The sequence below is a fragment of the Anthonomus grandis genome, chromosome 9, assembly GCF_022605725.1.
Source record: "Anthonomus grandis grandis chromosome 9, icAntGran1.3, whole genome shotgun sequence".
Classification (NCBI taxonomy): domain Eukaryota; kingdom Metazoa; phylum Arthropoda; class Insecta; order Coleoptera; family Curculionidae; genus Anthonomus; species Anthonomus grandis.
Genome location: NC_065554.1, coordinates 17,965,869 through 17,993,797, shown reverse-complemented (window position 1 = coordinate 17,993,797; position 27,929 = coordinate 17,965,869). Strand labels below are relative to the sequence as shown.

The window sequence follows — 27,929 nt, the reverse complement described above, 5'->3', positions numbered from 1 at the left end:
TCTTTGGTAATTGCTTATTTTGCCCTAGTATGCGGCATGCGTCATGCGCCATATTATGATTAATTTAAAATATACCTATTGACCTCATATAACAAAAACATATTTTAATAAAAATAAAATATCTTGGTTTTAATTGGATAATGCATTTTAATTGAAACAGTATGAATACTAGAATGGAACAAATTTATCTAAACAACTCCAGAAATCTTTATGATTTGAACATTAACAAACGAACAAAGACGAACGAATAAAGACGAGTATGAAGTGACAAAATAAGTTTTAATAAAATTGCTAACATGTATTTCATATGACTGAACTCTATTTTATATATTGTATTAAGGATGGTTTTGTTACATTTTTAACTAATTTAAAGATCTTTAATAGTACATTTAATAAATAATTTTTAATAACTCTGGCTTAGTTACCTATATTCAGTTACAGCTTCAGTCAATGTAGAAATTTCCGAGAGCCCATTTAAGAATATTAACACATCACCTTTCTGATTAGGCTTATAGTTTTCATCAATTAATTGTAATATTTGCAAATATGGAGTGCAGTTAAATTTGTCCCTTTTTCTTTCAAAAGGATCTTTCACTATGGGTCTGTAATTAATTTCAATTGGATAAAGTCTTCCAGGTACCTTAAAAAGTATATTTTTATGTGATTTTGATAATATATTGATAGCCTCTTAAAATTTATTTTACCTGAATGACTTGTATGTTCTCTTCGGAAAAGTAATTTGAAAAAAGATCTAAATTTATAGTGGCGGACATTAATATCAATTTAAGGTTAGTTTTCGTTCGAAGTACACACTTCATTATTCCTAAAAACAAAATACAAACCGTGAGAACTTAAACTACTTAGTATAAAAAGAAACATAATATAAGTAGAAAATATGTTAATAAAACTTGTGAAACCCCTAGGATTTTATATTGCGAAATTTGAACGATTTTAATAATAAAATAACCGTCTGGTCCATTTTTTACAAAAATATAGCTTAGTTCCATTCTTTTTATAAAGGAACTTTTTATGATGGATTGCTTCCAAATTGGGTAAATAATATTATTTTATTACCTATGATGACATTTTCACTTTTTTTAATAAACCATCTCGTTACGTCAGGATTTTCTGAATTCTTTGTATCATTCAACTTAATAATCTTTTGTCACTAATAGGTGTTTACATGCTACATAGTAATCGTAGTCTTGACACTCAGACGTATATATAGATTTCCTCTGTATAAATTATGAATTACACTCTGCAATCACTAGGATTAGACAGTATGACTGAGATATTATTCAAATATTGTTATGAATAGGTAATTTTTAGTTCTTGAATAAGTTATTTTAATAATACCTGCGTAAATTGCGTTAAAAGAAAAATAAATTCTCTATATGGATAAAATTTAAATTTAATTAAATGAATATATAGTAAGGTAAGCAACCAGTTATTGACATTTCACCAATCATTGACACCATTCTACAATTTTCCCTAAAATAAGAAAACGCATTTGAATTTCATATTAAATGTGAAACCTATGCAATCCTCTGTAAATCTGGCAACCCTGAACATATTTCCAGAATTTTCTGGTCAGTCATTTTGTCAGGTCAGTTCATGTTGTAAACCCGTGTTCCAAATTTTTGGTGTTTTTTGTGATCCTTAATGTAAAAAATAAGGTAAGTAAATTTTTGTGACCCATTTTAAAAATTTAGCATTAGTATGTATTGTTATTTTCTGTGGTTTATTTTTGTTTAAAAAGTTAAAAGTAGATAAAATGAATTAAAAAATCTCCCCATGTTGACACAAGTGTCAATTACTGGTTTAATGATGACAATATTTGGATGAGCCAAAACTAAATATATTTAAGTCCTTCTGCTTTTTCAGAAATGTCGCCTAGAAGAAATTATACCTCTGACCAAATGAGCTGCACTGGCGGAAGTAAGAAATGGTGTACCAGTTGCAGTGGCTGCTCTAAACCACCATGTTCCACGGACAACCCTACTTCACAAGATGCAAGGAAAGTCTGAAGTTGTTTGTACCATGGAACCCTCAACAATACTTAGCAAGCATGAGAAATTCCTAATGGTTAAATGGATTATTGAACTATCTGAAAGACATTTTCCCGTTTCAAAAATGCAGCTTTTAGATTCAGTTCAAAAAATCATCATAGAGAGAGTCAATCAGAACGGGCAAAATCGTTTACTAACAATAATCGTCCTAGCGATAAATGGTTTCTGCTATTTTTGAGGAGACATCCGGAAATTTCACAAAGAATATCACAGAATTTGACAACATCCAGAAAAAGTGTAACTTCAGGACAAATTCGTAGATGGTTTCAGGAAATAAAGGAGTATCTAACGTCCCATGATCTCTATCAAATAACTGATGACCCCAAAAGGGTATTCAATGCTGATGAAAGCGCGTTTTACCTCTCACCCAAAGAAGGAAAAGTGTTCAAGCACTTTTTATGAATATATCACCAATATATTCAATCCATGGCTCATAAAAGAGGGGATTCAAAAACCTGTTAACTCGCCATTTATCAACATTTTGCAATGATAATGGCATTGAGTTGATAGCTTTATATCCCAATTCTACACACATCCTTCAGCCTATGGACAATGCAGTATTTAGGCCCCTTAAATTAGCCTACAGAAATGAGGTACAGAATTGGAGGATGGAGAACTTTGGCAATAGGCTTCAGAAGATGCACTTTGGAGGTGTGTTTAAAAAGGCCCTGGAACACATTAAACCAGAAACCATTCAAAATGGTTTTAAATCTTCAGGTTTGTGCCCCTTTAATGTTGGCAATGTACATTTTAGTAAAATTTCTGCCAAAAATGACGATTCAAGTGACATCCCTGTAGCTGCTATGGCTTCAAACGCTACAAAAGATAAGTCCCTGCTTGCCTTGAAAATTTTTGAGAGCAGGATTGACCAAGAAAAGCTAACTACATTCAGGAACTCCTTAAACCAACATTCTTGGGATGGTCCAGTGGAAGATAAGCATTTATTCGAAATTTGAAAAAATTTGACACTAGAAACATGTTCAGATGTTGAACATGCAGAAGTAACAAATGAAAAAGGAGCCATGGACTCAGTTGCAGATAATCGATTTAGCCGTTCTCCCACTAATCTTGCTCCTGCTTCTGTTGCCGAAGATCTTTGCACTCCAACAAAAATAACTGATGATCAGCCGAGCACATCTTATAATAACACTCATGACCAGCCAAGCACGTACTTTCAAACCCTTGATGCATCAAATGTTCCAACTCCTTTTAAGAAGGCGTTATTTTGGCCCGACCCAAAACCTCAAACAAAAAAAAGGAAAATGAAGGAAAAAATTCCATCTGTTGTCAAGTTTCTAACGGAGACATTCAAATAGGAAATTTTATTTTAGTGAAGTTTCTTGGCGGCTAAAGAAAGAGCACTACATACCAATATGTTTGTATTGTGCAGGAATTAGTTGACAATGATGACATTAGGGTAATGTCAATGAAATGTTTAGGTGGAGACAAAAAAATGTTTGTGTGTGATGAAAATGATGTGTCATATATAACAAAAAATAGTGTTATTGGAGTGTTGCCTACCCCAGATTTATTATCTTCTGGTGAGCTAATTAAATATGAATTCAAATCACTTGTGGATGTTTTTGAAGTACTAAAACAAAATTATATATCAAGGCCAACGCATGTCATTGTATGTATGTGCATAGATGTTTGTATTTCAGTATGTTTAAATGAAGCTTTTGTAGTATATTTCCAAAATATACAATATCACATTACTTTTAACTGGTCTTTTATTAGTGTCTACTACTGGTTGTCAATCATTGGTTTTTTTGGATATGATGATGTCAATAACAGGTATTTTGACAAAACTGATTTTTAATATTTTTTGCAACGCATATTTATATTCGTAAAGCATTTTGTTGTATTAATTGCTTAAAGGAAACATTAAACTACATGTTGTAGCAAAATTTTACTGCAAAATGTTATATAAAAAATATTTATCATGATTTTCATGAAATACCCCCCTTGTACTGTCAATAATTGGTTATTTACTACATTGACAAATAAATGTTGCTATTATTTAGGTCAAGATTAATCAAATTTGTTTTTTTCCCAATATGAACGTAATAGCTATTATTTCAAGATCTATATTAAAAATAAATAGTGAAAACATGTTACCAATTAAAAGGTCTCCATGCAAATGCCTTTCATGAACCTCATCCAAAATAATAACATCATATGAGTCTAGGGTCTCTTTTTCTGATGCCTGTCTTAGCAACAAACCCTCAGTAAGAAAAATGATGTGTGTATCACGTCTTTTCGTTTTCTCAAATCTTATTTGGTATCCTATTACGGTTTTAAAATTTGTAAGGGTTTCAAATGCTACTCTTTTAGCTAAGGAAATACAAGCAATACGTCTCGGCTGTGTACAGGCAATTTTATTGTAGCCTGCTTCTAATACATATTGGGGCACTTGTGTTGATTTCCCACATCCTAAAACAGAATTTATTTTGTAGAAGTAATATCGAATATAATAAAATTTTATTAATAAAGGTTTACCCTATTTATATATGGCTGTATACATGAATCAACCAATTCTTTGACTTTTTTATTCATTCATAGAGGGAGCTACAGGGCAAAACAATATAAATTATATTGTAGAAAGTGACATATTTAGCAGGAAGTCAACTTAGAGTTTCATAGGAATCTTTAGTCAAGGGCAATTCGGATTTATAAGAATATCTTTGAATGTTAATTTTATTTGATTGTGTACGTAAATCATATTTATAACGGCTTAGAAGAAGCATTTCAGGCTGACAACATCTGAAAAATTTTTCACGAAATTTCAGTTTTGCAGTCTTGTTAAAAAAGTTTAGAAGTAGCAATAATAATAATCAATAAATTTATTAATTGAAGTATGGTTTCTTAGTGGACAATGCTGCATAAATGGGTAAAAGAAAAAGCATCTAAGAAAGAAGTACGGTATTTTGCATAAATATAGCATCAAGCGATGTTTTCAAAAATATTATTTGCTCCTTTATTTATTCCATATTATTTCTTTACTTTTTAAGTACACGCCTCTGTATTATTTATAAATATACCGAGATATCATAAGAATGCCAATGCAGAGTAAGGAACTTCATGTTTGTTTATTTAGACAATGTGCATAAATATAGCAACATTCTTGTTTCGCATTAATTTTATCAGTTAAATATCGATTTACCTGCTGTAAAGTTATTTTTGAATCTCAGAATTAACTTAAAATGGGTCGCTCAAAAACCGTCAATGGTGATGTAAGAAAAATTATTGTGGAGCATTACGAAAATGGTGTTAGGCAGAGTGACATTGCAAGAATCTTACGGCTTCACAGGTCAATCGTATCCAGAGTTTGCAAAAAATTTCGCCTTACTGGAACAGCTGCACCGGCGCCCATTCCTGGTAGACCCAGAAAAACAAATTTGAGGATGGATAGACAGCTGCTACGAATTTCCAAAGAAAATCCTTTTTTGTCTTCTTTCCAAATTTTGGCAAAATTAAAAGAGGGTGGAGGAGCAAACCTCAGTTCCAGTACCGTAAGGAGAAGATTACTTGATGCCAACTTACCTGCTCGTCGCCCCGCCAAAAAACCGTTACTCTCAAACAAGAACATCAAGGCTCGTTTTCACTTTGCCTATCTCATGTCCACTGGTCTGTAGCTGATTGGAAGAATTTAGTGATGAATCTAAATATAATTTATTCAGGACTGATGGAGTGATGTACGTCAGACGCCTCAGTGAACAAAGATTAAACAAAAAGTACATTGGCCCCACAGTTAAACATGGAGGGGGAAATATTCTTGTATGGGGATGTTTCTCGGCTCGTGGCATGGGACCCATAGTAAGAATAGTGGGCAAAATGGATCGTTTCATGTACAAAGACATTCTGCAAACACATTTAGTGCCATATATGGATGAAGTCATGCCAGTAACAACCATATTTCAGCATGACAACGATCCAAAACATGCTTCTCAATTTGTTAAGAGGTGGCTATCCGATGAAAAAATAAATGTAATGATCTGGCCATCTCAATCGTCAGACCTAAACCCTATAGAGAATTTATGGCATTACATTGAAACCAAAATCAGGCACCTAACATGCTCTAATACTACACGAAATATTGAATTAATTTTAATTTAGTTGGGTTATATTTTTTTTAGAATTAAAACTATTTTTTGTTGTTTTTGAATAATAAATTTGCATAAAACAATTTGGTGTTTTATTTATTATGATACAAAAAATATGATAATATGAAAATATAAACAGGCTCTAACTATTCTTGTAAATAATATATAAACCTTACTTATAAAATAAATACTAAAAGATATATAACAGGAAAGTTTTAATATTGCTATCTTTTTGCACAATACTGTATATAAATTAGGTAACTAGTAGGATATTCATTGCATTTGGTTTTATCATGATTTCATCTATGTAGGCCAATAATGATTTGTTTTGCCTAAAAATATCTTGGATTTGCTTACAGTATAGTCAAGAGAAATTAGATTTTCATGTTATTATACAAAGATATAAATACAAACTATTTGTACCTATAGACTGTAAATAATCATTTGAATTTATAGAAAATGTCATTCTTCAGAGAAGTGTCACATAATGGGAGTAGATTTGTTCAACATGCTTATCATGTCAAAACGACATCTTCTAGATTTATTAATTAAGCAAGTTTGTTTGTAATAAGCAATAATTTTTTTAGGTTTTCTTATTAGGATAATTCTTTCGAATGAAGAACCCATGCCATCCAGAAACATTGTATTTACATTCTCTTTAAATATATATAAATTAAAAAGAATATTTTTGACAAATGTATTAGCTCTGAATAGCAGTTGATTTGACTTCAATAACAGAGAAAACCAAGATCACAGAGAATAGTAATAAAAAATTGTGTTTTTTTCTTGGTAATTAACTAAACTACATAAAAAAAATGTAATTTTTAGATAATCTAGACCAGCGTTACTCAAAGTGTGCTCCGCGGAGCAGTCATAATAAATGAATGCATGTATTAAAGTGAACCATATATCTATATCTATATAGATATAGGGTCCACTTTATCTATCTATCTTTTTTTGTATGATTATTAATAAACAATTCACATATAACTGCTTTTGCTTTTAGTTTAGAGTTTATGGTTCCATTAAAAATATAGTTTTTTAAAAGGGTTCCGTCACGAAAAAAGTTAGTAACACTGATCTAGACTGTAGTCCCATGTTTGGAACCTTTGGTTCTAAAAACATTGTGTCTGAAAAAATTAGTTTGTCTGATTTTTTGCAACAGTATTGCGCCCTCTATCGATGTTGTTGGCTGTAAATTTACTATTAGGTTACATATATTTTACAAGATTGTTTTGTACATCCCACCATCTATCACATCTGTAATTTTCGAGCAATTTCTGGATCCATTTACACTTTTAATATCAAAGCTAAACCATAATGTAATAATAGTGGGCGATTTTAACGTGTCTGATTTCTCTATTAACTCACCTACAGGTAATCATGTTAGTCAAAAATCTATTGCTGTTGGTTGTTACTATTGGATTTTGTTTTATCTAACTTCACCTGTACTGTTTCGCGTAGTGACGTGCCTTTTGTCTTGGAGGATTTGCATCACCCTGCACTGGAAATTGATTTTACTGCCTCAGGCCAACTTGTCCATAATTTTCAGCTTAATAAAAACTTATCTCATTCTTTTAATTTTAGAAAGGCCAACTTCCATCTCCTTTATGACTCGATCCTTGAAGCTGACTGGTCTACTGTGTATTTATCCTCTAACGTTAATGATGCATGTGGAGCCCTATATGATATATTGAATGGCATATTTGCATTATGCAGCAACATTCCTCTTAAGCAGCAACGTAAAAGAACATTTCCAAATTATTATTCTCGAGAGTTGATTAAGAACATTTATAGGAAAGAAAAGGATTTCAAGGACTTTAAAATGTACACATGCTTTTGCACTATTCTTTGGTGAGGCATTTATACAATCAAATTTCTTTAACCATTCGTCGATGTCTGATAATGTGCCCCACTTTGACATTTCCAGCGTTGATGCTTCCCAGATTATTTTGGCCAGTAAAAAACTCAAAAATAAGTTAACATCTGGTGTAGACGGTGTACCTAGCTTCTTGGTTAAAGATTGCATTGGTATCCTGGCTGATCCGCTGACCTACATTTTCAACCTAATACTGTCAACAGAACAAATTCCTGAAATTTGGAAGACTAAAATAATACCTATTTTAAAAGCTGGGGACTCTGATTAAATCGTGAACTACAGGCCAATCTCATTACTTTGTAACTTCTCAAAAATTTTCGAAATTATCCTGAATCGGTCGCTATTTAGTCACACAAAAGAACTCATCTCTGTAGACCAGCATGGATTTTTTAGCGGGCGATCTTGGGTTACTAACTTATCCTGTTTGTCTAGCCACATCTGTGAATCACTTGATGTTAATACTCAAGTCGATGTTATTTATACCGACTTCCAAAAAGCCTTTGATCGGATAGATCACTATATTTTGCTGGATAAATTAACTCAGTATGGTTTTTCAGGGAGATTATTTAATTTATTTCATTCCTACTTGATTGGTACATCTCAATATGTGGAATATCAGGGCTTTAAATCGAAACTTTTTAACGTAACGTCGGGTGTGCCACAGGGCTCGAACCTGGGTCCGCTCCTGTTTAGTTTTTTTTATAAATGACTTGATTGAGTCTCTCACTTGTCATAGGCTGGCTTTTAAACGATGATTTGAAGCTATATTTAAATGTATATGGTTTGGAGGATTGTGTTTTTCTTCAGAACTGTCTAAATACATTGGAGGTATGGTGTGCTGTTAACAGGGTAGGCTTGAATGCGGCTAAATGTAGTGTGGTTAGTTACTCTAGATCAAAAACACCCTTAAATTTTAATTACTTTATTAATGATACTATTTTGAGTAGATTAGAGCAAATTACTGATCTTGGTATCACCTTTGACTCTGAATTTACATTCGTTCCACACTTCTACAAAATAGTCAAGTCAGCCTGAGAAGGCTTGGGTTCATAATTAGAAGTTCTCAGAGTTTTCCTTTGGAATCTACATTAAGACTGCTTTTCTGTTGCTTTGTGAGATCAAAACTGGAGTTTGGCTGCATTATATGGAACCCACTCTATCAAAATCGTGTTGGTCTCCTTGAATCTGTTCAGTGTAGATTTGCCAAGTTTTTGGCCTTCAGGCAGGATGGCATATATCCGGTAAGAGGGTTTAATCATCAGCAACTATTGGAACGCTTCAATCTACATCCATTACATCTCAGAAGAATGATCTTCATTCATTTAACATTCTTTCTGCCAAGGCGTCATACTAACATTCTGTTGAAATCGCCACTGATATATACAATATGTGCTATATTTAATCGGATCTGTCACATGTGCGATATAAATTTCTCTCTGGTTCATGTGATTGTCGATATCTGGGTGGATCATTACTCTTGGGATTAAGACCCACATGTTTAAGTTATAGTTAGTAGGTGTATTGCAGTTAATTTAATTTAATTTTGTTGAATATGTGATTATCTTGTTAAACTTTTATAATTGGGTTTTTATATCATATTAATAGTTATTTATTCTAATTTTTTGGATAACTTTTGAGATTGCGACTTTACTTTACTTTTCTTCTTTTCTTTTCATTCTTTTAGGTTTGTTTGTGTGTTTTTTTAACTATATTTTTCATTGTTTTGCAACTGTTTCCTGTTATTGGGCAAGTTGCCTGTTGGAAATAAAGGCTTATTATTATTATGTGTCAAGAGTTAAATAAAGAGTTTTGGTTAGCGGTAAAACTGTCTCCTAATTTGATCTAGAGTGTATTTAAAATAGAAAATATATAATGAATATAGAAATAAAAAAGTTTCATTTTCAGATATGTATTGCCAACTCAGTCCGAGATATTATAATGAATAGTAATAATATTATGGATTTTTTAGGTTATTGGGTAGGTAGTTAATATGAGAAACGAACTACTTCCAAGTGACTATTCATAAATGACTGAATATGACTGTATGATAGAAAAATGAAAAATATGACATATCTTTCCTACATACTTTCTTATAATATGATAAAGAACTGTAGTGCCTAGTAATATTCAGGAAACACATTCCCATTTACTACACTCATAACCAAGCTAATAAAGTAGTTAATTCTTTTATTAGTACATAAGGTTTTAAGCATCTATAAAAAATTATCTATCTAATAATAAAATGCCATTGACTGTTATTAAGCTTCTCTTTTGAAATATGTTATCAAAATTATTAACTTACCTGTATTACCCGCAATAAGCATAACTTTCGCAGATTTTAACTTATCTATTATCTCTTTTTTATATTGAAAAATAGGTAACTCTACTTGACTGGTCCTGATTTTCTTCAATTTTAAGAATTTTGACTTTTGCAGGAAATCTCTATATATTAAGATAATAAGCAAAAATTCATTAAAATCATCCGGCCGAATTGATATTTTTTCACCATGTTTACTTAAAACAGGTACTTTTTCCAATAATATACTCTTTTTCTCAGGAAAGTAAGTGTCTAACATAACATTCCGATCAACATTTGGATCTCTGGGTTTTAGTTTTTGTATGTTTAGATATTTTTCATAAAAGGTCCAAAATTCGTTTTGTTGCTTAATATTAGCCTTGTCTTCTAAAAATCTTGATAATTCTTGTTTACATTCTTCGATTTTGTTATAGGTTTCAGCAGACTGTGAAGATCTTTCCTCTCTTCTCTTCCTTTTATCACTATGCCTGTAGGAACAATAGTCAGAACTATGTTTTCTTTTATTAGCCATTTTTAAACTTCTCAGGCTTCTATATCACGCATTTCTTTTTTAAATTCGGATAATATTTCATAACTTTTTATTCGTTTTTAAATAATAGTAGAACTAGAGGAACCATAAAATAAACATAAATACAAAACATTGTCAAATGAAAATCAATTAGTAAGGTTAAGTTAACTAAAGGTGCTTTTACAGAAGCGATTTGCAACGGCGACGTCATGTGCTAATAACGCAATTGATTGTCGCGACAAATTACGCTTTTTTATTCATGCGTTTGAACCAGTGTCGTGATCACTATACAGGGCGATTAAAAAAAAAATGCCGTTGAGTTGCGTTCGAGTTTGTGTTGGAGTTAGCTGAAGACTATTCCGACGACCTGAAATAAAAGTTGCAAGAAAATTCTGTCAAAAAAAAAAAGAAAAGTCTGTAATCTAAATTAGTGGAGAATTCTGTCAATCTGGAAGCTAAATTGTTGGAAAATCCTGCAAAGATGGAAGAAGAGATTTTGGAAAACAATGGCAATTTGAAAAAGGAATTAAAATAAGACATTTTGGAAAAGTCTTTTGGCTTCTTTCATTGATAGAGGACAGGATCCAGAAAGTTTAAAACAGAATCGCAATATTAGACGTCAACACTCTTGATGAGCTGTCCTATACACCTTCAGCAGTGGACAACAAGAACGAAGAAGTATTTTTTCTCATGGCGGCACCTAAATTATGTCTACCAACAGCGACTTTGTAGCGGTCACTAAGTTCGATATCTTATTATCTGAAAAAGAATTTGAATTTTCCATCGTTCATAACGCTTTACTTGACCTTTACATTATTTGTATTTATCGATCACCGGACGCTAATGTGCTGATTTTCTGCCAAAAACTACTGAGCTTGCTGGAATCCCTACCTATAAAAAGTAATTGATTTTATGTGGTGACTTTAACATTGACTTCACCAGTGTGTGTGCTGCTCAAGAGTCTCTGCAGTCAATTTTTGATTCATTGGGTTTAGAAATGCACATCAGCTCTCCAACCAGAATAACTAAAAATAGTTCTAGCACAATCGACTGTACTGTGTCATCATTTATTCCATCATTCGTTTATTGTACTGTCTTAAATGCAGGGTTTTCTGATCATGAAGCTGCGATTTGTAGATTTTCTTTGGAATCAAAAAACAAAAATACTTTACGTCGATTAGGCCGTGTTTTTGGTGACAAGAATTTATTAATTTTCAAGAATCAGTGCCCTGAGTGCAATTGGGATTTTCTTTCTGATGATATCGATGATGAGTTTTCTAGATTTACAAGGACTTTATCAAATATTTCAGATAAGTGTTTTCCTTTGAGGCCTATAAAAATTAAACATCATAAGCCTTGGTCTACTTGTGGCTTACGTATATCAGCAAACAACTTGCGCTCATTATCGCATCTAAAAAAATTCTCCGTCAGCGACGTTTTCCACAATTACGTCAGGCGATACAGAAGAGTTTATCACAAGACAATAAAAGCTGCAAAGGATGCCTATTATAACAAAAGGCTTACTGATTCTGGTAATGACGTGTCCAAAGAAACATGGTCTATCGTTAACGAATTGAGAAATAAATCTTCCTCGCCTAGCACTATCACTACTTCACCGGAAGACCTTAACAATTACTTTTTAAATGTGGCTAAGAACCTAATGACCACCATATCACCTTCTCACGATCCACATTCGTATCTTTTTAATGGTAATCTGCACAGTTTCTTTTTCACCCCTGTATCATTCACCGACCTTCGAAGTACAATTAACGAAATAAAAAATAAATCATCATCTGGTACAGATGGCCTAACTCTCAAAATGTTTGCAAACCTCATTTCAAAGGGGAATCTTTCCAAGCTGCCTTAAGACTGCAATTATTATTCCACTGCATAAAGGAGGGGATAAAGATCAAGCCTCAAATTATCGCCCAATAGCACTTCTCCCAACTTTATCTAAGATTGTAGAAAGACTGGTTAAAGAAAGGGTTTTGTCATTTTTGCTTAAATATAGAATTCTAACACCGAATCAATTTTGATTTTTAAGAAATAAATGCACCAGTGATGCTATGTTTTCGCTCCTAAATAGTGTTTATTCTAGCCTAAACAATCAACACTCCACAGCTACAGTTTTCTGCGATTTCTCAAAGGCATTTGATTGTGTTAATCATAATATTTTAATTAACAAACTGCAACACTATGGGTTTAGAGGATCTTCTCTCAAATGGTTTAAGTCATATCTTAGTTTCAGAAGTCAACTCGTGAAGGTTGATACGACAACATCTTCATGCCAACCAATTGAATGTGGTGTGCCGCAAGGTTCAGTTTTGGGCCCTATTTTGTTTCTCCTATTTATTAATGACATGGCCAATCTGGATAACAGTGGCAAAATTTATCTGTTCGCCGACGATACCGGCTTTTCTTGGAGCACTCCAGATATCACGTCTCTGCATGCAACTATATCTAACGATTTACTTACCATTAAGTCCTGGTGCAATTCCAATCTTATGCCTTAATATCTCTAAAACCAAGGTTGTATCATATAAAAGTACCATTCAACCTTTTACTCTACAAAATACCAGTTTGGATACTGTTGAATCTGTCAAGTTCTGGGGACTAATTTTAGACAGCTCTCTAAAATGGGAATCTCATATCGACACCTTATCCACAAAGTTAAGCTCAGCATGTTTTGCCATAAGATCTATTTCCAAAGAATTAAGCTTTTTAACATCTAAATCAGTTTATTTTGCCCTTTTTGAGTCACTTCTTCGTTACGCCATTCCATTCTGGGGTTCATGCTGTGCCACTCAATTTGAGCGCGTATTCAAGTTGCAAAAGAGAGCGATACGCTATTTACTGGGACTTGACAGTACAGCTCACTGCCAAGAATACTTTAAAAAACATAGAATATTAACTCTTCCTTCAGTTTTTATATTTGAATCTGTTTGCTTAATCCGAAAGCATGTGTCAGAATTTCCAAAGAGGCCTTCTCATAACTATCCACTTAGAAAAGCAGAGCATGATATTTATCTGCCAACACCACGGTCGAAATTAGTAAAAACTTCTATACTCTATAGAGCAAAAAAATGCACAATCATCTTCCTTTTACGATTAAATCTATGACAACGTTTTTCTGTTTTCGCCATGCCTTAAAAGCTTTACTATTGGAAAAGGCTTTATACACAGTAGAAGACTTTTTTTATCTTTCCTTTTAAATACCACACACACACTGGCCCTATTTACTTTATAGTCTCCATCCCTAGAATTAGTTATACCTATATTGTGATAATAGTCGTAATTTAACTTCAACTTCTTTTACCTAATTTACATTTTTGTATTGTTTTATATTCTTTTTAATATCAACTTCTGACTTTATAAACATTTAGTTGTATAAGTAATTTGACCATGTACAATAGGTTACCTATTTTGTATAAAATCTAAATGTCTTGTGTTTTTGTGTACTGATGTGTTTATTTATTTATTTATTTATATTAGCTTTGTCTACAAAAATTCATAATTTTTTGACAATAAAGCGATTGTATTGTATTGAAGTTTGTGCCAATATCATATATAAATCTGTTGACCTGATGCGCCTCAAACCGCCTCAATTTGATAGTACTAAATAATGGAATATTTATCAAAGTCAGTTTGAGGAGGCTGCAAAAGCAAATGGTTGGTCATCCAGGGAATCACCAAGACAACTGCCCGTACGTTGGCTCTGAGAGGCGATGATGCTGCCATCGTGCAAAAAATGTCCACAAAAGAACAAGAAGTCTACGATCACCTAGTGAGGCATTTGGAGATTTTATGGCCGATATGGTCACTCACACCTGGAACATGTCTACCACGCGCAGTTGAAAAATCGTCGCCAATATTAAGGCGAGTCCTTGCAAGAATTTGAAGCCATATCCAGATGTGCATTGAAATAAGCCATTGTTTATTGGGTCAACGATCTTTAAAGTTCAATGCTATTTAATTAAAATTATAATCAAAAGCGATCACAATAATCACTATTATTCTAAAACTGACTGTCTCGTTTGAATAAAATACAACCTATTAAATGCCATACTACTTTTTTGGAGTCATTGTTTTTTCTTAAAGTTCTACTAAATCCAAATTCGAAAATTAAAAAATAAATATTGTTCGGCTAGCTAAAAATATTAAAAACTTGGAGGTCAAAAAGTCAATATGTATAAGATTATTCCTATATAAATAAAAATTATCTGGCAATTGCAAGATTTATTAAACTTTTAAAATGTCTATGAATTTTATGATCAAATTTATTATAACTGATATTAACAAACTTTAGTAAGTTAAAAATATCCCTAAAGGGACCATTTGTCAATCATAAGTTACTTTAAATTAGTATCTTTTATTATAACTTAACCTCTTTCGTTCGTGTTATTAAGACATTTAAGATCTGTAAAATTTGATCATGAGCATTTTGGGATTAGACTTTTGGGCTTTTTAAATAAAGAGAATTTAAAAGAAATTTTATTACGCAATGAGTTGTAGAAAATCAAAAGTAATAAAACAAAAAAAATACGTTAGCCAAATTAGTTCGAATTACATTTTTGTATTGGTGTTTGGCACTTCAAGCATTCCTGGATGGACCACTAATAAGTTGAATTCGAAGCTGACAAGAACAGGAACAAGGGCGAGACTCGTGTCCGGAAGTGATTCCCGGAAAGGACAATTTTGAGGGTCATTAAGGAGGTTAAGAGAGGACGTAGCTGCCAGTTGGAGTGTTGAAAATGTGGCAAAGAAGGTACTGTTCAGAAGGCGCTAGTTCCACTCCAGCCAATCCGGAAAACTAAAAAAGGTCGAATAAAAATAGGCGATCATGGACCCCTGTGTATGGGAGGAACCTTTCCCCTCTTGGCAATTGAGGATTTCACAATTATGTCATGTAATGAAGTTACAAGATTTTGTTTTTATTTTATAAAAATATTGGTTAACCCAGGCAGTATCTTACCAGAAAGCTTTGCACCGTTAATATTTAATTCCAGAATTTACCTGAAAGTAATGTGTGTTTTAAGCTTTACCTATGGGTTATAGGTGGCTTGTAATTATAAACATTGTTAATTAATAAATAAACGGTTGTACCCAGTCCTCCGTCAACTGTGTTGTGATCCCTGCTCTTCGTGATTTTTAGTCCTGGTTATTCTTAGGACAATGAGGAGCACTGAATGCCTAGAACTGATAGTTTTTCATCACTACAGTTTATGTTTTTCAGTTATTTTCATGAATTTTCTTTCATTTTATATATACTGTTTACATCTTCTTTTATACAAGTTCTGAAGCGTACATACTTTAGAAAGGCCTCCTAAAAGAAGGGACATGACTTGTTGTGCAATACATATGATAAACTATGTTACACTTTCCCATATTTTTTCCGAAAAGCCAGGTTTTCTTGAACACGTGTGGTCAACACTTGTGTCCTGTTTTCACTTAAAATACCTGGGGTTTTGAGGACTGAAATTGAGTTTGTTTACCATATAATGTCTCCTCTTGTTCATTCATGCCGTTTTCGCGATGAAGAAGTCAATTTCCTTTGAGTTTCCTCAATTGCAGTTTTTTGACCCGAATTCTAATCCCGAAAATGGTTCATAAAATTCGCGTTGCTAAATTACTGCCGTGGATATTAAAGGCGCCAGGTTTACCAGACTGGGTACCATTCCGAGTACCGACTACCATTCCGATTCCGAGACATTCGTGGAGGTCATACCATACCCTTCGAGCAATAGTACCAATAATATAAGTACTATACATATTATATATAAGTACAATAATAAAGTACCAATAATTTTTCCGTGTTTCAGTATCGTTCAATTTTCAATATTTAGGTTAATTTATGTCTTGACGTTGACAGTGTGAATTGGGTTAGGTAAGAGCCATCTGTTGACAGTTGACCGGCCGCGTATTCCAATTGCTAATAATATCGTTCCGTCCCGTTCCGTTTTATTTTATGTTGAAACTGTTGTTTGGGCCCATTCTTCTTCATGTTTTATGGGACAAGCAACATCCGCGATTATTAACTGGTGCCTGGATACTATTTTTCTTCGTGTTTTGTAGGGCAGGCAGTAGCCGCGTTTATTAATTATTATTTAGGCTTATTTTTCTTCGTGTTCATGAAATTATAATTACCGTTCATATATTAAGAGAGCAGGGGTAAATGTTGACCAATTGATTGATTTTGCTTCGCTTGATTGGGGCTGAGTTTCTGGCTTTGCTTCACGATTGTCACCCGTAACTGCTTGTATATAAACACCATAACCTCCTCTCTTTAATCATACCGCTTTTAGTCACTAGTAAAGTGCTAAATTTTCCGGTACATTTTCCCAAATAACTGTCTGTGCTAAATCATAGAAATTGGTAACTGGGGATTGTTCGATTTTAAGGAATGATTTTTCTTTAAATTTAAGAACCAAACCTGTTATCGTATTGTTTTCATGATAAAGATTCATAATAATAAGATTGCATAATAACTGGACAGTTTACTTTCAATACCTACCTGGTTTCTCTACTGTTTAAAGGCTTACCTGAGAGGCTAGAGTAGACTGAGGGCTCTTTTAATTAATTAGAGTGGCGCCCAAAGCATTTTTTGTCGGCTTTTTTCCTATAACTGTACAAAGAAATAGTGTGGGGGTTGACGGATACCCGTCAAAAGTTAGGTGGACTTACGTTAAGTAAGTACGTTCATCCAACAAACCCGCTACAATCCTTAACTGTAGACAAAGGTGTTTTTGTCAACGCACAGGTATCAGCTGCAGCCTCGCCAGAGTTAAAATCTCTTGACAGTAAAGATTGGTAAACATTTTTTATTATTTCTTTAGTATCGAAACTTGCGAGTATCGAAAAATGCCTTCTTTAAAGGTATTACAACAGGTTAGCCCACTATCAGAACCCGCCCATGATCGCCCCATTTTTGCGGTATAACGCCACAAAAAACAACTTGCTTACAACAACAGCCACTTAAGTTAACTTGTAAAGAACTTAATTAGAACTAAATTATCACACTTATTTTCTTATTATTTATATTAGCCCCTAGATAGGTACTTAGAGACGTAAATATAGGCATAATACTTACAAACCTAGCATCCAAGTTTTAATTCGGACTAAACACAGGTATAAATATATACACATATTTATATTTTTAATGCAGGTAAATATTAAATTTCTAATGCGTCTCTGACAACAAATATGAGAATTTTAGGTCTTTTTATGACCGAACAGATAATTAGGGTTTTATTGTGGTCAAAAGATCAACCTATATAAAAATATAAATGTATACACATATTTATATTTTTAATGCAGGTAAATATTAAATTTCTAATGCGTCTCTGACAACAAATATGAGAATTTTAGATCTTTTTATGACCGAACAGATAATTAGGGTTTTATTGTGGTCAAAAGATCAACAGTGCAAAGAAATATTTCTAGTAGCCTTAAGTGATCGTGTTTAGTGTGTACGTTTAAAATAAAACAGTTGGCTATTTTTATGCATCGAATATTTAAATTCACACCTAACGAACGGTAAATGCTTTAATATATTAAAACTGCAACTTTATAATAAAATAAAAGTCCGTAAGTCAAGTAGTAAAAGATATAAAATATGATCAAAACAAAACATTTGGCAACTACATTGTTCTCTATGCTATCCACAAACCATCCTTTGGGGTTATGCGTTGACAGTTGAACCGATGTTGCCACATTAAAGTGTAAACTTCATTTGTTCTAAGAGTATTTTTTTTTAATGTTTGCCATGCATTCAAAAATGTTGTATACGAGTAATGCCATTAAAAAAAAATTAACAAGAAGTTTGACAACTACGCCAGGAAGGCTTATAACACATAGAACTACGACAACTTAAGCAACCTTTACCGTGCGGCCCAATCACATGTTTGATTTTATTGCCTATTTTGCTATTTTATCCCTTGGTAATGTTGCTTTCTCATTACCAATAATTTACCAAAAAACACAATTTTTTGCTGCCTCAAGCAGGATGTAAATTCATAATTTTTATATAATTTCAGATTAAGTATCTTTATAAATCAAGGAAGCTTTTTGATTTTTAAGCCTCACCTTTTGTTTATAAAAATAATGATATTTTCAAAAAACTTGACTTCTTGAAAACTAGATTGGGTTTGAATGTAGCAATTGGCAACAAAGCAATTCATTATGCTGTGTACAAGCTATCCTTTAAGGGTGTTAACCTTAAACATGTAAAGTTAGGGACAACCCATGTTTTTTAGGGTATTTAATTTTGCAACCCCTAAAGCATTATTATGGTTCATATAAGGATTTCAGGATGATCCAATTTGATCATCCATACATATAGTATGTCTTATCAGCTTTAATTTTGTAATGCTAATGCCACAACAATCACACAAATACTCAACTCTATTCTAGCATCTATATTAAGCTTATGATTAAGTTCTATTCATACAGGATGTTTCTTTAGGGCCAAACTACTTAAATTTTACCTGAGGATTTTCTGTTTGTTTAAAATTTTCCACCCTGTAGCAGCTGGTCAGCCTCTAATGCAACACCCTGTAGATTGTTTCTTACTGTCAGTGTAAAAAGTTATTGTATTATATCAACGTTCATATCTTTTAATTTGAGCTACAGACCGGTTCGCTCTGTAGTGTCCAAAGAATTTCTTATAATGTATTTTAGGTAACAAATTCATATCAATTTTTTTATCCGTTGTCAACTTTATCGCAGTCCCATTATTATTCTCCTTATTGTTTTTCATTTTTTATTTATGTATATAATATCCGTTATGTACTTTGTATGTGACTTAAGCAGTATATTTAGTTTAATTATTGGATTTTGTTTATTTTTGATCCTTATTGCGCCATGTATAAATAGTTTAGAAAATCATTTCAATAGCGTGGGTCTTAAATGGAAATATGTATGTGAAAATCGGAGAAGTTGCATAGGGTATACAAGTACAATCCTAGTAATCTTGACTTGTTGGCAGGGTAATTTGGCAAGTGAATTCCCAACGGGAATTAATGACCTCTAGGCTAGAAAGTGAGTACCTACCAATTATCTGATGATTTTTTTTTGGGAAAATTTTTTATTGGTAGGAAAGTATATATTAAATAACTACATTTTTTTGTCATTCGTACTCCTTTGACATTCGAAATATCTTATGGTTGTATCTGCAAAGTTTTTTTTTGTAAGGTGTACAAGCTGTAGTGCACACTCTATTGTACTATTTAAAGAAGCCATAATATGCAACTTGTTGCATTTCTATAAGGTTACATGTTAACTAGTACCCAATACTTTATACCACAGTTATATACCTACGGTACACTGTAATTGTTATGTTTGCATAGATATAAAAAATATATAATTTCCTATTATCTCGAAACGTGTTAGGTTTTTATAAAATTGCAAGGACACGTAATATTTTATTACCGAAGGGAAACAATTTTTATCTAGAAATAACTTTTCCTTTTTCAACGCCTTACCCCCAAAACTTCCCTCTCGAAAATCTTAAATGGCAATAGAGGTTGAGTGACTACTTAAGTAAAGTGAGTAAAAGATATAAAATAGATTAACTGTTTAATGCAAAAGGTTTAGATATATTATGATTATCTCTATATCATCCTGACATAAACCCAACTCGAGTTAGTTTGGACTGAATTAAATAAAATGTAAAGTCTAATTTCATTTCAATGATGTTATACAATATTGTAGAGATTTTTTAGAATCCCTCATACAACAATGGAAGTCTAGGTATGAACGAGCTAAAAGGTTTGAAAAAGAATATATTTGAAAGGAAGTAACAATCGATACGGTTGTGGAAGAACTAATTATTAAGTTAGAAGAAAAGCATAGTGATACTGAAGCCGAAAAAAGACATCTAATAATCTGGAATAAAGGAACTATACAAAGCGTGACATTTGAAATCGACAAAAACCTACGCTAATTTATAAATTTCGATATAGACATTATACCGGGTGGTGCGTCGCCGAGCGGAACATAGGAAAACCCATGTAAATTTTAAGGGGGTCAATTATTGGCTTCCCTGTACATTTTATAGAAATAATGTAAGATAACTTTTTGAAGAGACTGGCAAATCCTTCTGCAAAATTTGAAAAAATTTTAATAAGCGAATCTTAAGTTATTAAATTAAATGTAATTGCAAAATTAACAAATTTTTGGTTCAGGTAAAACCAAACGGGCACCAGTAAAATGAATATTGTCACTGACGTGAGGAAAAGTGTCAATAAATCAGTGACAGTTCATATTTGAAAACAAGTATGAATTTCTCAATCGACGAAAAAATAGCCATAATTAAGTGGCATTATGCGGGAAACAGTTTTAGAGCAGTATTTGAAATGTTTTCAGTTTATTTCCCCACCAAGCCCATTCCGTCCATTTCAACTATTAAATTTATTGTATTCGGCTGTACGTCAGGTCAGATTTGACAAAGCCATATAACAAATTCTTTGCTGATGGCTGGTGTCTGGTTTTACCTGAATCGAAAATTTGGTAATTTTGCAATTACATTTAATTGAATAATTTAAGATTCGCTTATTAAAATTTTTTGAAACTTTGCACGAGGGTTTGCCAGATTGGTCTCTTCAAAAAGTTATCTTATATTTTTTCTGTAAAATGTACGGGGAAGCCAGTAATTGGCCCCCTCTTTAAATTTACATGGGATTTCCTATGTTCCGCTCGGCAACGCACCACCTGGTATAACTGTTTTTAGACAAAAGTTAATAAAATTGAATGTGAATAGATTTTTAAGTTTTATTTTTAAATAAATTATTTTTAAAACATTTTCGTGTCCTGGCGGGAACCACACACAAATTACATTAGCAAAAAATAAGGCCTCGCTTAACTCATTTATGCCGCACGTAAACGCAGCACATAGACCTTATAACATTTTTCATTCTCCGTTTCTACCGCACACGTACTCACTTTTTCACGTAAGGCCAGAGTAAATATATAATCAAATAAAACAAAAAGAGTAACATAAAGTTAGCATCACAAAATAAACATCGTGGTTGCTGTGGGGATCTCGTAAACTATCGGAAGTCAACAACCTAATTTTTTTTTTCAATTGTGTAAAAATAAAACCAAAATTGTTTTGAAAAGTAGAAAAATTCACTTCACTTATATAAATCATAATAATTTTATAAATAAATAAATAAATTTTCAAAAATTAACACTTACCTGTGCCGCAATCGCTGCCCTACACATCTCCTCTCGATCTGGTTCGCTTACCACCTGTCCGTGAGCGTCCAGGCGTGGATTGGCTTGTAAGTGTTGTGTTAATTGACTTTTTGAAGATGCTAAACTGGCCCGAAGAACTCGAAGAACTATGGCGTAAATCGGGGCGCAACGAAACACCCGTTCATCACACCGCATAACCTTAGAAAAGTTATTGTGTTAAACATATAATAATTACAAGTAAGGAAATAGTTACTTGTAATGCATCTTCGGCCACATCAATCTTGGTCATAAAAGAAAAATCATCTACTAAATTTTTAACGGTTAGAACCCAAAGTCTTCGCGGTAAAACAGTGTTTAGTCTTAGCCAAACATCTTTGTAGAGGTCTTGGAGAAATCTGGGGGTGTTTATTTCAAGAACTTTCCTAAAAGAAGTTAATATTGAAGTTGATTGAATTGATGAAATGTAATTTCGACCATAATCATTGTTTTAACTAACAACCTTCTGGGTACGAAGCATACAATTTACCTTATAAATTGAGTAAAACTTTCTGCAAATGGCCAAATATCTATTGCCTCTACCTTTAACATCATTTGAAGTAGTTTTGCACACCTAAAAATATAACAATTCTTCAGTCTAACCGCATATGGTTAGTTTAGCAACAAATACCTTGAAGGATTAACTTCGATATCATTAAAAGCTGATACAACAATAAATTCAGAAATTTGATGTGGTTTTTTCTCAGTACATATTGACATATCGTCTAGCCAGTCTTCTACTAAAGTAAGATGTGGAAAGTGTGTCGCAAGAAGCTTAAGCAAATGTCCGAAAAGACCTAAAATTTAATGCGATAATAGAAATAAAACATTCGCTGCTTATGGGGTACTACAGTAAATGTTCTGATAATTGCATGTCTAATGTAATTCGCCCTTTTGGACTCTGTAAATTACTATATTTAATTTTTGCGTAATTTCGTCGATCTGGTCAGTAAGGAAAAATTATTTATATAATTGACTTTTTTTAATGTCAAAAGGTGCAAATTTACAAGTAAGTTAAATGTAATTACGGTTAATTAAAGAACTACTTTTTTTTTGTTTTGGATTAGAAAAAAAATGTGGATTCTGGATTATATGATATATTTCCCATCTATTATTTTTTAGTAAAATTATTAAATTTGCACTAAAATGGTGGTTTGATTTCTCTGCTTATATGCTTTTGACGTTTTTACCTCATTCTGAGGATATCCTCCGGATAATTATAAATTAGTTAGCTCGTCTGCGTTTAACGACAAAAAAACATCAATAAATAAAAACATTAATTGAATATGCTGATATCCATTAATGTTTTTTGATATGATTGTTGATTGATGTGTTTATTTCTTATTAAACACAGACAACTCATTTATATACTTATTTTATTTACATCACTCAACAGAGAAACTCCAATAATAGAGTGCAAAAAATACATATAAAAATAAAATCTTCTTATCAAAATAAAATTTAATAAAATATTATAGATATAACAAAGTATTAATAAATACTTTAAAAAAAAACGAGATTATCTAAACTAAGCGAATTATTTTAATTTTGGCTAGACTACATACAGTTAAATATATCGCATTGATCCTATATAGAGTTGTTTGTATTGCTCATTAGGATGACCTCATAAGACCGACCGAAAAGTCGAATAAATATATAAACAACCATTTAAATTCAACTATATAAGTATAAAAACAGGGAGTCCAGTTAAAAATGAAACCGTTAAAGATACAGGGTGGACCAAATGAGGAAGAAGTTGTCAATCAACTTAGTGCCTATAAATAATCTATCATCTACTTCTTTTAACTCGGAATAGCAACGGATACACAGAAAAAAAGGGAAAAGTGCGTTTTGTAAAATCCTTTATATCTTGTTAATTATAAAATATACAATAACAAAATTTGTTTTTCTTATGGGTACCATATAAAATTTTTGCATTTTCAAACTTCCTTTTAAAAATGCTCTTCAAGCACGTATAGCATGTTTATGTTCGTCAAGATAAATAAATAAAATTAACAAAATTAAGATTTCATTGGTAGGAGGCTTTGATATTTGTCTTCAATTTCCTCATAGTGATGTTTGTTGTCTGTTTTAATAACCTAGGTAACTGTCAAAGTAGAATTTATTGTCAGCGTCAAGTGTGTGTAATAAAATATACTATTAAGGCTCATATAAAATTCTGTGCTATAAATCTTCTAAGTCGAAAAGAAAAAAGTTTAGAGGTGATAATTCTGGCGATCGTGGAGGACATTTAATAGTACTTCTTTTTCCAATCCATCATTCTGGAAACATCGGAACTAAATATTGTCCGAAGAATAACGTATAGTGTGGTGTAACGCCATCCTGCTGAAATATTAAAATATCATTTATATATGTGCCATTTTGATTTTCAATGATGGCTGTTAATGTTGGATCAATGGCCCTTTGTAGCAGCTCTAGGTAGCTCAAGGTAAGAAAAATGGACCGACTAAATTTTCCCCAAACATGATTTTTTTATGGGTATTGGGTGGGTACTTCACAATATACTCACACTATGCTATTTAAAAAAAAGGAGCTCTAAATAGAGAAACACGTTTTTAACAAAAACTTTGCATCGTTAATAATTCGTTCACTCATAATTTCTCAAAATTGTGATCGCCAATCAAAATCGTCTTGATTCAGTTCCTGTATAAGATGTATTTGGCATGGAGGGAAGTCATGAGCTTTTAGAGTTTTTTGAATACTACGTCGACTAACATCTGGTACAGTTTCTAATTGACGGGTATTTAACGAAGAATCGACATTAACACGCCCTAGAATAGCTACTTCCAAACCTTCGTTGCCTACGGTATTTTCAATATTGCTTTTGCGATTTACCATTTAAATAAATAAATAATTTATCCGTTCTATTAGCACATCTATTACTTCTAAAAAATATTTCAATTATTTTAACTTCTTCTAACATGGTATGCACCATCCTTAATTTCAAAAAGTAGGCTTTATCCTATTAACCACCTTACTACATTTAAAGTCAATAAGAAAAATTTCTTTTTTATTTTAAAGACAACTCTAGTTAATCCGTTTTTTTTTACTGATAATATTATCACCTCAAATAAATTAATATTAATACTAACGCGGTCTGTGATGGTAACTAATTCAACTAAACCGACATAATAAAAAATATGCTTTATATTAGTGATATATTGGATGAGTATAAAAATATTTGCTCATTTTTTAAAGAACTTTCACAAGAAAATAGTACTGAGGAAATATTTCCCTTATTAATGGCGAATAATTTAAAATCCACATCTTAAAATATTTCTTTTAAAAAGAAATAAAATCATATGCAATGTCAACCATGCTTGAAGGGAGATTAAATGATCTGTCTATCTTAAGTATTGAACCAGATTATAAAAAAAAATATTTTAACATAATATTGGATAAATTTAGAAACATTAAAACGAGACGTATGCTAGTTTAACGTTATATAATTATGCAAATAAGATTAAACTAGAATATGACTTGATGATGCAGGTATTTGTTTCATGTTTGCTATTGATAAAAAGACATGCAAGAATATATTTAATTGTGTTTATTTGTAATTTATATGTATTTACAAGCAATGTAATAAATACATAAATATTACAAATTATTATTATGTTTTTTAAGTAGATCAATCAGATTGAATGGGAAGAGAAAAAAGCGGCTAGTATTCAACCAATGTGGTTAATTGACGAGTAGGCTATAATTTTTCGAAGGCAGATTTGGTTAAATCCCTGGATTCTTCCTGTGATTGTAAAGAAAACAATAAATAAAAATACAAAAATTGTTGAAAATCATGAATTAATTAAAATTATAGCGGCAATTTTTTGTCAGGTTAATATAATAAAATTATTTTCTAGATATTCCACTTAGAATTTCTGGGTACCAGAAATGGAATGGAGCTGCGCCTATTTTTATAAAAAGGGCTGCATTTAGTAAAAGATACGCTGAATTAATTAGTCTCTAGTCTTTAGTTGTATTAAAAATTATAACTGAGAAAAGTAGTGAGGCAGATGCTATAGATTGAATTATAAAATATTTAATTATTGCCTCTGAGGTGTTTTTTATATTTCTTTTTATAAGAGTATAATTCTCAATAAATTTATTTCAAGGCCAATTCATACCTTCCTTCCATACCATGCCTTCAGAAGCTGGGTACGCCACTGATCATTTGTATGCTTTTTTAATATATTGTTTGTTTATGTAATAATTCTATTAAAAATGTTACAAAGAAAATGTTTTTCTTTCTAAAGAACATTTTTTTTCATTTAAACATAATTAAATTTAATTCGGTTTTCAATATATGGTTGTGCTATTCTAAGAATGCTGTATTAGAAGAATTATTACATACATTTCTATTATTTTCTACTTTATAAATATGTAAAAAACGAATTACTTTTTTGTTTACATGTTTGTTATAGGCAAATTTCCTGAATTAATAGATTTAAAAAAAAAATATTAAAATTGTGAAAACTTATTTCATATTCAATCTGTTTTCTGTCCCTACTACCATAATGAAAAAGTTTATACCAATAAATAATTAGGCCTATTAATCACTTAGCAATCACTTACCCGAGTATGAACTCTGATCCTTCTGGGCTTGATGCAGTAAATATTTTATAGGCAATTCAGACATAAATTCCGGGGTATATTGCTTAATTTTCCTGCCGCTCGATGTCAGCGCAGGTGCGTTGTTCAATCGACAGTCTTCGTAAAGCAAAAGGTAGTATAGTAGTAGAAGTTGAGGCGTTAAACTGGTGCTGTCGACCACAACATCTTGGTTTTCAGCGCTTAAGTCGAAGTCCATGGTGAATATAGATTGACGTTTATCAAAGTATTGACCGAAAATTGAACTTTGAAATACCTAAAATAGTATTTGTTGGTTAAAATAACATTGAATTGAGAAAAAGAGGATGCAATATGCCAAATAAACAAAACATAATGGGAATTAGTAATTTTTTTTAACTTACTTTGCGAATTTCATTTTCTGTAAGAGGTTTATTAGCTTGTTCAGCATTCTTAGCGTTAGGTAGCATAATACTATTAACATATACTTCAACAAGCATAGGTAACACCGGGTGTAAAGGGCTTACACTGGTACATATTTGTTTATAGATCCAATTCTTAATATTTACGTTATGCTTGGCAAATGCTCTTGACTTTAGAAGTTGATGAATACAATGAATTGGTAGAAAACCTGCAAATAAATTAAAAAACAAATTTTGCTATTTACGTATGACGATTACATACGTAAATAGCAAAATTTCTCGCAAAACTGCTACAAAAAATCGGAGCAGTCTCTACCGGTAGTCGCCGAAATAAACACAAATCAAATATATTACCAATTTTTGTTTTATAATGGCTTCTTAAATGTTACAATTTAAGTTTTCTATTAATTGTTAAACAGACTTATTTTGCTCTCGACATTATATACTCACATTCTTATAACGATTTCAAACTAAAGAGATCGGAAAATCGGTAAACCATTTTCATTATCTTTTTAACTTAATGCTTTGTCTATAATATACTACATAAGAATTTCGGCCCCCAAAAAAGAAATTTACCTATTGTATATAGAACAAAAACAAATAATTACTTAACAAATAAGTCGCTATAATGCGATTTTTTACGAAGCAAAACGCCGGTGCCCAAATAACATAAAAATACAATATTTTGAAAGAAATGCAGCTTAACCTCTTTAATTAGACTAATCTAGAGTATTATAAAGCGACAGTGTAGTATAGGAAGTATACAGTGACCGCCTAAAGTTCCGCATAAATTCGATAAAAATTAGAGACATGAT

General features: G+C 32.0%; 1 protein-coding gene across 4 annotated transcripts in view; it reads right to left on the bottom strand.

The window, feature by feature from the left end:
• Nucleotides 1-27,929, bottom strand: part of LOC126740252 (integrator complex subunit 2-like) — a 57,191-nt gene that overhangs the window by 15,951 nt on the left and 13,311 nt on the right. Inside the window, exons 7-13 of one of the 4 annotated variants that reach the window (XM_050446192.1) lie at nt 27,097-27,323; nt 26,699-26,990; nt 22,737-22,902; nt 22,596-22,679; nt 22,323-22,491; nt 22,070-22,267; nt 4,326-4,502 (exon numbers count right to left, since the gene is read on the bottom strand). In XM_050446192.1, the coding sequence (XP_050302149.1) occupies nt 4,464-4,502; nt 22,070-22,267; nt 22,323-22,491; nt 22,596-22,679; nt 22,737-22,902; nt 26,699-26,990; nt 27,097-27,323 (1,175 nt within the window). In that variant the 3' untranslated portion in view covers nt 4,326-4,463. Of the gene's footprint in view, nt 1-425; nt 641-704; nt 824-4,187; nt 4,503-10,353; nt 11,019-22,069; nt 22,268-22,322; nt 22,492-22,595; nt 22,680-22,736; nt 22,903-26,698; nt 26,991-27,096; nt 27,324-27,929 lie in introns of those variants that run through there. The other 3 variants (XM_050446190.1, XM_050446189.1, XM_050446191.1) reach the window with 3 other exon arrangements.